This window comes from Clytia hemisphaerica, unplaced genomic scaffold (assembly GCF_902728285.1).
Source record: "Clytia hemisphaerica strain Z4C2 unplaced genomic scaffold, Clytia hemisphaerica genome assembly, whole genome shotgun sequence".
Lineage (NCBI taxonomy): Eukaryota > Metazoa > Cnidaria > Hydrozoa > Leptothecata > Clytiidae > Clytia > Clytia hemisphaerica.
In genome coordinates, this window is record NW_027104356.1 from 237,323 (window position 1) to 248,383 (window position 11,061).

Here is an 11,061-nt window from a genome sequence, read left to right on the forward strand (position 1 = left end):
GAGTCGAAAAAGCGGAATCCGAACTTTGAAACACTTAAAGTCTACTTGGACGAAAATTTTCAATATCGCCAAAACTATATTAAGGAGTTGTCAAAGGACAAGGAGATGCACATCAAGCTTTTAAACACTTACCCATGCTTCAAGCATGATCAATTGGTAAGATATTTTAAATTGTGTGATTGAAAATTCGTAATTATTCGTGACCATGATTCGTAATTATAGACCAATCACGACCACCAGTTCCACTCACTCTAGAAATGTCAAATATAGCTTTAAAGAAGCACAGTTTCATGTAGATTAGTGTGATAGCCGTTGGAAAAATTTAAATCGAGGCTATGAGGAATTATATTGCCAAAAACTTGTTTTGTGACGTCATAAACATTACGTAACATTACGACCTAAAAATTAAGATTTGAATGTCTCAAGAAATAAAGTTTCAATTACCTTAAGGGAACTAAATTTTAAAGATTTGGCCTGAAACCGGAAAATTTAGTTCCCGTAAAATTTCTCAAACCAGAAAAATAATGGTTAAACAATTTATAGAACTGCTCAAACAATCCGCAAAATTAAATTCCACAAAAATCTCAAATCAGCACACCACCTCAGGTAAGTTATGGCATGTCTCAAAAACCTGAAAATTACCATAATTTTTGAAGGCCATTAGCCGGCAGAAAATGAGGAAACCAATGATTTGCAACGAAGGATACCATGATGAAGTTTCGTTGTAGGGGTGTTACCTAATTGTTTACGCCCTTATTTTCGCGAAAAACCGCAAAAACCAAAAAGTGCTGACGTCAGCAAAATTTGTTTTTTAAATATCTCCAGTTTGGCTAATGTTAGAAACATGAAATTTGGACCAACGTTGAATATCATTAAAAGGATCATTTTGCAAAAAAAAATTTTTCGAAATTTTGCTGTCGTCAGCAGAAATCAGCAAAATACGAAATTTTGCAATAAAGTGCTGATGTCAGCAAAATTTCAAAAATTTTTTTTTGAAAAATGATCCTTTAAATGATGTCTAACTTCAGTCCAAATTTCATGTTTCTATCTTTGGCCAAACTGGAGTTATTCAAAAAACAAGTTTTGCTGACGTCAGCACTTTTTGGTTTTTGCGGTTTTTCGCGAAAATAAGGGCGTAAACAATTAGGTAACACCCCTACAACGAAACTTCATCATGGTATCCTTCGTTGCAAATCATTGGTTTCCTCATTTTCTGCCGGCTAATGGCCTTCAAAAATTATGGTAATTTTCAGGTTTTTGAGACATGCCATAACTTACCTGAGACAAAATTTATTTCCCGCTAAAAATTTGTTCCTTTAAGGTAACATGAAATTTTGACCAACGATAGCTGATATGCATTAAAAGGAAGAAAAACTTTTCTTTGAAAAAATGATGGCGTCAATTTAATTGAAACTTTAGTTCTTAATACATTCAAATTTAGTTTTAAAATTACGTGATGTTAGGTAGTGTATATGACGTCACAAATAAGTTTTGTCAAAATTGGTCATTAGGTGCATATTCTGGAATTGTCTAAAAAGACCAAAACCATTAGATTAGAATCAAGTTCCATTACTTTGTCATGGATATTGAAATGTTTTTTTTGCCACATAGAATAGAAATTACTCTCGTAATTTTCAATTTTGACTTTTAACATTTTCAAGGTGCTGCATGAAGTCGTATTGTTATTGAGAAACAAATCATCATCTTCACCAGACTAACCTGATAACAGCTGTTCATAATTTTCTTACGTGCACAGTAAACCTCTGAAGGCACTTGAAAATTATACATCTGAGGAAAATAGTCCTCCCGCGGAAAATTTTACAACAACACAATCACGCAACTTTGTTGTCATCCCCAGTCCTGTTAGACGAACGCTGTCCTTACGATTTTGAGATACCATATTCGTCAGATTGTATGTTTTCACCCATCCCTTTAGAGCTTCAGCGTGGTGGGCAGAAAACGATCACAATCTGATCTCAGGTTACACCAGACCGGTTCGAAAAAGAGCTGGACAATATGATTTATTATGGAGTGGCTAATTGCTCGTTAATGCCTCTCAACAATGACACAGGTTTGTCCAAATTTTTACAGGAAAGCACAAAAAGCATTTTCATCCTTATCTCTTCTTGTTAGGAAACCTCTCTTCTGTGCCCAATGTCAGCCTTATTTTTCAATGTTATGGCTTTCTTTGAGCTACTTCTAATGTACGAAATTCTTTCATTTTTTATGGAACTTTATGTGAGAATACTTTCATTAATTTTATTTTTAGATACGCGTCGCGTGTTGAATTTATATTCAACAATTTTCCAGCCATTGTCCAACCAAAAAAGAAAGTATGTGGGAAAGTTCATCCAGTGATCTTCACTAAAGAGGTGAGACTCATTTTACATAAGACTGACTGATGTTTAATTTTTTGCTCTGGGAGCAGATAGCCCTAGAGATTAAATGTATCGAATATTTCGAAATTTATCGAGATTATTGTTTACTGACTCAGCATTTTTTCAACTTTATTGATAAGTTCAAAACAAAATATCTTGTGATCTAGATGTCAGTACATAATGAACTATACCTCTATTTGACACTATGGGGTCAAGATTTCTTGAAAATCTTTGCATTAAAATGCTATTGTCAGCAAAAACAAACTTTCAGTCTGAAGAAAAGCTATACCGGGTGCACCAAAAAAAGTATACAACTTTGTCGAGATATTGTGAGCTTCATGATTTAATTTGTTCGTTCTTTTTTTATTGTATAGAGGATGCTCTAACTTGAATTTTGAGCTATTATACATTAAATTTGAAAACGAAGTTCGAAAATTATTTCAAAAAAACTGACTTTTTTTTAATGTCGAAATTTCAAAAAACCGTCAAAAACGGCGAGCAAACTTTTCTCTTGACACTTACCTTGTTTACACATAAAAATACCAAAAAATGCAACTGTGTTCATCAAAACTCGTCACGGAATTTAAGAATATGGTAAAACAAGCTATTCCCATGTAAATAATATTTTTGGAAAAGCTGAAATTTTTCTTTGGAAATCTCCAAGGTTTTGATGTTATGCTATGTGAGAAAATTTTTGAAAAAATAGATCACCATTCCTCGACTAGTTGTTCAAAGAACTTAGGTCTGCATTGAGTTTGATGGTGTTGGAAATGTTCATGACGTGCAAATAAGATGGGCAAACTGTTGGATATGTTGCAAAATATAAGATAAGAGAAAAAAAAATAAAAGAAACAATGAAATTGTTTTTTTGTCATTTTGTCTTATTTATAGCGTGATTGCTGTTTTTAATGATTTTTTGAAATTTCGACATGGAAAAAAAGTTAGTTTTTTGGAAATAACTTTCGAACTGCTTTTTCAAATTTAATGTATAATAGCTCAAAATTCAAGTAAGAGCATCCTCTATACAATAAAAAAAGAATGAACAAAAAATTTAAATCCTGAAGCTCACAATATCTCGACAAACCTGTATACTTTTTTTTTGGGCACCCGGTATATTACCACCAAATAAACATAGCAATTTTTACATCACCACATCTTTTGTACAATTCTCCCAAAATGACAAGGGGATCGGTCTCTTAACCTAAAATCAGAATGGGAAACCCCTTTATTTTCATACTGCAGGATTAGCCTGAAACCATCATGAGTTCTGAAATATAAATATATCGGAACTTAAGTACCCTTTTCACTTGCAAGATGAAGAGAAAAAAGGTGGAATTCAATTTGATGTATATATGCTATGAACACTAAGCAGTAATTAAGTGAATTTAGTTTCTCCTTTTGTTCTACAAGCCGGCAAAGTTGGATATGGATGGTTTGTCAAAGCTCAACCAAATTATCATCGTCAAAGATGATCAATCCATTAGTTTGTTTCTTTCGGGCACAAGGCTTTGTAAAATGCCTTTGGATGCAGGCCTTGCCTACACTGCAAAAGTCATGTTGGCATTCTACTACCTATTAGATTTGGACAATCCCAAATTCTATGAGCTAAGTTTTAGCATATTTCAATGTTATTATTTTAGAGACACGAGTGTTTCTATTGAAATAACGAAAGATCTCGATGCATTCATGGCGAACTTTACCGACTTTAAAATTCAACGTCAGAAATCAACTGCGTGAGAAGACTATAATATTTTGATATTACGATTTAAGTTGCTCTGTGTACATAACATCATGTCTTTTTCTTAAGATAGTTTGTGGGTGGATAAACCATTCGTCACTGTAGCATTCTTACTTTTCCCCCATCGTCTCAGACATGGATGTGGGACGTTCTTTTGAAATTCGTGTACATTAAAGATTTCCTAGTTTTGATTAAAACTAGCTTTTTAACACGAAACTGGCCTTTCTGTCGAACTAACGGTCTTGAAGTTTTGAACCTGTGGTTTTGGAGAAATGGAGTACGCCAATTGCGATAGTTATCTATATTGTCAAAATCTCCTGATTTTTAACTGCATTTTTCTTCTCTAATAACACTTTTACTTGTATATAGCATCATATAGCATATCTTTTGAAAGACATTTTGTACGTTTACTCTATAAAATCTTTACTTATATCTTATAAGTATTGTCTTAGTTATATCACTTCAAATGTATAATACAAATAAATAAAATAATGCATCAATTCCCTACGTACCATTCATGTATGAGGAGTAGGGAATCGACGCATTATTTTATTTATTTGTATCAACACATATTTGATGACACGTTGAAACAAAACCAATTGCATTTGTATATTTATTTCCCTAATATTATGGCGCGAAATTTTTTTGTCTACCACATTGTTTATTAATGATAATGTCTATTTTTAAGGCAAAATAGACTTAAAAAAAGAAGCTATAATATTCTAAATTCAAAACAAATTTTCTTATTATTCGGAGAAGTATAAAAATGTTCATCTTAAGAAAAGTTTGGCTCAATTTCAATTTTTTTTTCTTGTTTTAAAATTGAAGAATTTGCTGTGCAGTACTCTATTATATGACTACTCCCTCCTTCTTTCTCCTTGATTTTTTCTCTTTCTTTGTATCTGTACATCTATTGTTTAAGTTTAAAAACAAAAGTAATGCAAACTTAAAATAGAAAATGATGTGATGGAGATGTTTCATTACAGTAGCCATATATAAATGTAATTCATTTGAGCTCAGGACATTGCTATTTCTTCAATTTTCTCAGAAAACCTGCTAAAAATGAATAACAAAAGAATTAAGAACAAAGGGTATCGGGAAAATCAACAAGACGACTAGGTAGTCGAAAATTTCGCCTATGCTAGTTAATTTGTAAATTTAAGTAATTTTAAATGAAAGTAATATATCTTTGCGATTTCAATTTTTATATCGCCAGGTTAGCAGCACTCACGGTCGACAATGAATATCAACAAAATCTTGACAAGAAGAAACTTGAATATGACCAACTACAGCGAGAGGCAAAGATCGCAAAGTCTCGAGCTCGACTCCAAGCCTATGAATCTGGGCTAGAATCTGATGACCAAGGTGGTATGGACGAAGCTCTCAAAAATCTACCAAAGCAGAACCAATTCTCGTTCATTAGAACGTACGTCAATTAAATACCACAAGACAGCCCAATCCCAAAAGAAGATGATCCTCCGATCCTGCCAAGTACCACCGGCCCTCAAACCAGCAATAATTCACCATTGCCCTTCATACCAACGACAGGTATAATGTCTTCAATCTATCACAACCAAGACTTTGCTTACCAAACGGTCCGACTTATCCGATACCGTCAAACTCTGGAGTGTTGTCGTCCACTCAACCACCAGCACATCAAATGGTTTACAGTTCTACACTACCTAAAGCTACATTACAATCATCTCATCCAAACACATACGGTTGGGATCCAGCAACATTAGTGACATCAACTGTCCATAACATCAGGCAAGTGCATCCCTCGCCATCCGAACAAAAGACCTCGTTCACCATACCGAATCTCACTGAAGTGAAGTCATCAACCTCATCACAAGATCTTGCATCAATCGTCAATGAGATGCGGGCTCCTAATGTCGTCATTGAAATATTCAGTGAAAACGCCACGGATTTTCCATTTTTCATCACATCATTTGAGGAGGCTGTCGAAAAGAAAGTTCCTGATGGGAAGACCAGACTACAACACTTGATGAGTCATGTTAATGGAGCCGCCAAGGAGCTTGTCGAATCCTGCATATACCTCCCATCACGTGCTAAGGACTTACTGACTGAAAGATATGGTAATCCCTACATTGTCAATGCTGAATACAGAAGACAACTGACATCTTGGAAGAAGTTGAAACCCAATGATGTCGCATCCTTCATCAGTTTTGAAAACTTCCTCATCAAGTACCAGTCATCCATGCGTGCAGTTAGACGAGAATCAGATGGAAGTATCGAACTGCTCCAATTATTGCAATCCAAGCTTCCATCATACCTTCAAGACAGATGGGGTCGTAAAGCATATCAAATTCGCAAAGAAAAGAAGAGGGAAGCAACCATCACAGACTTCATCAAACGATTCCATGAAGAAACCGAAATCATCAGCGACCCTCTTTTCTCCAGAGATGCAATCACTGAGGCATACAAGGACAACAACCGAGATCCACCAAGGCGTAATCCGAGGGCAAGATCATTTGGTACCGGAACCAAAGAAGTTGTTTGCGTCTGCTGTGGAAAGAAAAATCACGTCCTCGAGAAGTGCTTCAAATTCAACAAGCTTAATCCTTCAGAGAAAAAGAACCTCGTATTCAAGAGTCGTTTGTGCTTCCGTTGTCTCGAACCAGTTACCGATTCTCACTTGGGCAAGACCTGCAAGAAGCCAAAGAGATGCACTGTATGCAACCAACCACATCCAACATGCCTTCATCAAGACAAGCCATCTGCAAATGACGATCAACAAACCCCTGAAGTCAGACCACGACCAGAAGTTAGACAACGACCAGACCAGACCATCACCTCCTGTGATATCTGCATTTGTCAACCAATCAAACGATGTTGGTCTCTGTATTGTTATGGTGAAAGTCAATCACCCCGACGTACCAAATAAATTAGTTACAACGCTTGCTCTTCTGGACAATGGGTCACAAGGGACATTTGTCAGTGATGAACTCATCAAAGAGCTTGGCATCAAAGGATCAAACACGTGCTTGGAAATCCAAACAGTCAACGGCAAATCCTATCAAGCTTGCAAATCAATCACTGGTCTGAAAGTTTCACCAATTGAAAGCAACAATGTCATTATTCACTTGCCAAAGTCATACAGTCGTTCTGCTATACCAGTCGAGCCTGATGATGTGCCAACAGCTTCAAAGTTGGCATCCTGGAAGTACCTACATCCAATCCTTCAGCATCTACCACCTGATAGAAGAAATTCGAACGTTGGTATTCTCATTGGATCAAATTGTCCTCGTGCATTGGAACCCTTGTGCGTCATTCGAAGTCAAGATGGTGGTCCTTATGCAACCAAAACAAAACTGGGTTGGTGCGTCACTGGCCCAATGGGAAGTCAAACCTATCAACGCCAGATCAGTTGCAATCGGGTAAACGTGAAGTCCGACGATTCAAGTCATTACTTCAACTTCAAGGGGACCATCAAAGATGTATTCATCAGAGAAGGTATGCTCGCTATGTACAATCTTGATTTTCATGAAATAGCCAACCGAATGGGTTTATCCATCGACGATGAAAGGCAAGCATATCAACAACAGATCCCACTTGCCTCTTCCATTACGTAATCCAGACAAGATCGTCCCAAACAACCGCTCACAGGTCCTACAACGAGCCTACTGGTTCAAGAAAAAGATGATCAACAATCCAACCAACTTCATGAAATCACTCATTGACAGAGGACATGTCAAAATTTCAGATAAGGCTCCAACACCAAACCGAACCTGGTACATTCCTCACTTTGCTGTGTACCACCCTAAAAAGCCGGACAAAGTCAGAATCGTCTTTGACTGCAGTGCAGAATGTCACAATTACTGTCTCAACAAAGAGTTACTTCAAGGACCAGACATGACGAACCAGCTGATTGGTGTTTTGACAAGATTTCGCCAAGGACCACTTGCAGGGATGGCAGACATAGAGACAATGTTTCACCAAGTACGTGTCGAAGAGGAATATCACGACTATCTTCGTTTTGTTGGCTGGTCAGATTGTGACTTATCAAACGAACTTGTCGATTATCAAATGTGTGTCCATCTTCAAGGAGCAACATCTTCACCCAGCTGTGCCAATTATGCACTACGAGAAACTGCCAAGTTGTACAGAGATCAATTTGGCGAAGACGCTTCTAACACCCTGATTCATAATTTCTATGTTGACGACATGTTAAAGTCATTTCCAAGCACCCAAGAAGCTATTGTCACAATTCCAAACATTGTCAACATGTCAAATGCTGGTGGATTTAGATTAACGAAATTCCATTCAAATGATCGAAATGTCCTAGCAACCATCCCAGAGGAAGAGAAGTCAAAACGCCTGAAGAATTTGGATATGTCATCAAATCCCATCCCAGAGGAACGTGCACTTGGAATGAACTGGGATCCAGAATCTGACCAATTTTTCTTCAAAATCGAACTAAAGGAAAGACCAGCAACTAGAAGAGGAGTCCTGTCAACCATTAGCTCCATTTAGGATCCACTTGGTATCGTTTCACCCTATCTACTTGAAGGAAAGAAGCTTCTCCAGCAGATCTGCGTGGAGAAGGGTTGGGATGATCCACTGTCGCCAATGCAAAGTCAACAGTGGGAACAGTGGAAGAAGGAAAAAGTTATCATCGACCGATGCTTCCCTCCAAGTGGATTTGGCCAGATTATCGATTCATCGCTACACCATTTCTCAGATGCGTCTTGTGATGCATATGGCCAAGCATCATACATCAGACTTATCGACACTGCTGGAAACATATCCATCAAGTTGGTGATGTCCAAATCAAGAGTCGCCCCTCCAAAACGACCAACCATCCCACGATTAGAATTAACAGATGCAGTATTATCAGTAAAGATTGCCAACTCACTCCATAATGAGCTTGATATCCTCATCACAAACGAATACTTTTGGACAGATTCACAAGTTGTTTTGGCATACATCAGCAATGAGGTTAAACGTTTTCATTTATTTGTTTCAAATCGCATCAAGTTCATCCGAGAAAATAGTGCACTTGATACGTACCATCCAAGGAAAATCCTTCAGACGACACCACAAGAGGATTGAAGTTCAACAACACAGCAAAAGACAAACGTTGGATCCATGGACCAGAGTTCCTCTACAAGCCAATTGAAGAATGGCCAGTACAACCAACCAAATTGAAAATTGAAAACGATGACAAGGAAGTCAAAAGAATTAAATGCAATGCTGTGATGACCATAACAGAGCACATCCTATCAACCTTGGAACAACATACATCAAAGTGGCACAAGATGAAACGAATCGTTGCAACCATGCTCAACTGGCGTTACAAGTTGAAGTCACCCAAATTAATCATCATGGTAGAAGACCTTGAACGAGCAGAACGTGTCATAATTCGACTTGCTCAGTGCAGAGCATACCAAGAAGAAATTGCAACATTGGAATCCAATCAAATGAATTCCCTGAAGAAGAGCAGCCAATTGATTAATTTGTCACCATTTCTTGACAGCAACAATCTTCTTCGAGTTGGTGGACGTATCCGCAATGCTGATATACCATTTGAAAGCAAGCATCCAATTATTCTCCCAAGGAAATGTATAACTACCAACCTCATCATCGAGCATCTACATCAGAACTTACATCATGCTGGACGCACCTCAACTCTTCATGAAGCACGAAGGTGTGGTTTTTGGATTATCAATGGGAACTCCCTCGTTCGATACATCCTTATGAAATGTGTTCGTGAAATGTCGTATCCTTCGAGGAAAAAGCTCAACACCAAAGATGGTTGATCTTCCAAAGGATCGATTGGAACCTTCACCTCCATTCACGTATTGTGGTCTTGATATGTTTGGACCATTTATAATTCGTGAACGTCGTTCAGACCTCAAGCGTTATGGCATCATTTTCACATGTCTCAACAGCAGAGCTGTTCACTTCGAAAGCGTATGTTCCATGGATACTGATTCTTTCCTCCTCTGCCTGAGACGTTTCATTTGTCGTCGTGGTTCAGTTCGTACCATCCGCTGTGATAATGGCACAAACTTTGTTGGTGCTAACAACGAATTGCAGAAAGCCCTCCAAGAAATGATAAAATCAAAGACAACCTCCTTCGTTAAGGGACAGATTTCGTCATCAATTGGATCAATAACCCGCCATATGGAAGTAACTTTGGCGGAGTGTGGGAACGTCTCATTCGGTCAGCACGAGCAATTTTGAATGGTTTAATGTTAAACCATGGTCATTCGTTGAATGACGAGTCATTTCGTACATTCTTAGTTGAAGTTGAGGGAATCATCAATTCTCGACCCCTCACAACTGATGGACTTGCTGACCCAGAATGTCCCAACATTTTGTCACCTATCAACCTGTTAACCATGAAATCCAATGTTATTTCACCGCCACCTGGAGTATTCCAACGTGCAGACATCCACTGTCGCCGACGCTGGCGACGAGTCCAGCATCTTTTTAACGAATTCTGGTCGAAATGGAGAAAGGAGTTCCTTAGTCATCTTCAAAGTCGTTCCAAGTGGACCAACTCGAAACGAAACATGAAAGAAGGTGATGTTGTCCTTCTTAAAGATGATTCCTATCGAAACGAATGGAAACGAGCTGTCGTTACGAGAGCACATGAAAGTGATGTTGGTGTTACTATTAGACTTAATAAAACTGAATATATTCGCCCAGTGAAAAAACTTGTGGTATTGGTTGAATGTGATTAATGGTTTGATTGATTGTTGTATTCCCAGCCGAGGGAGCCATGATATTTTTAGTATATTTTAAAAAACAAATAAAATATTTGAGTCTTTCAGTGTAGACTTTTGTGGGATTTTTTCTTTGTTTTTTTTTTGACAGTTTTTTTTTGTTTTTATTTTTCAAGATGTTTTCAGCACATCTTGAGGGGAGCCAGATGTTACAGCTGAGGCACAGTTTTGTTGATTTTGGCTCCTTTCAGGA

General features: G+C 37.6%; 3 protein-coding genes across 3 annotated transcripts; all 3 read left to right on the forward strand.

Annotated features, from left to right (window-relative positions):
* Positions 1–7,776: 7,776 nt before the first annotated feature.
* LOC136818288 (uncharacterized) lies at positions 7,777–8,610 on the forward strand. Its single transcript, XM_067074670.1, has one exon. The coding sequence runs from the start codon at positions 7,777–7,779 to the stop codon at positions 8,608–8,610; it is 834 nt and encodes a 277-aa protein (XP_066930771.1).
* Positions 8,611–8,706: 96 nt separating this feature from the next.
* On the forward strand, positions 8,707–9,189 carry LOC136818289 (uncharacterized). Its single transcript, XM_067074671.1, has one exon. The coding sequence runs from the start codon at positions 8,707–8,709 to the stop codon at positions 9,187–9,189; it is 483 nt and encodes a 160-aa protein (XP_066930772.1).
* A 206-nt stretch (positions 9,190–9,395) lies between these two features.
* LOC136818290 (uncharacterized) lies at positions 9,396–10,826 on the forward strand. Its single transcript, XM_067074672.1, has 2 exons — positions 9,396–9,891; positions 10,225–10,826. Exons 1-2 carry the CDS (start codon positions 9,396–9,398, stop codon positions 10,824–10,826), a joined length of 1,098 nt encoding a protein of 365 aa, XP_066930773.1.
* The last annotated feature ends 235 nt before the right edge of the window (positions 10,827–11,061 follow it).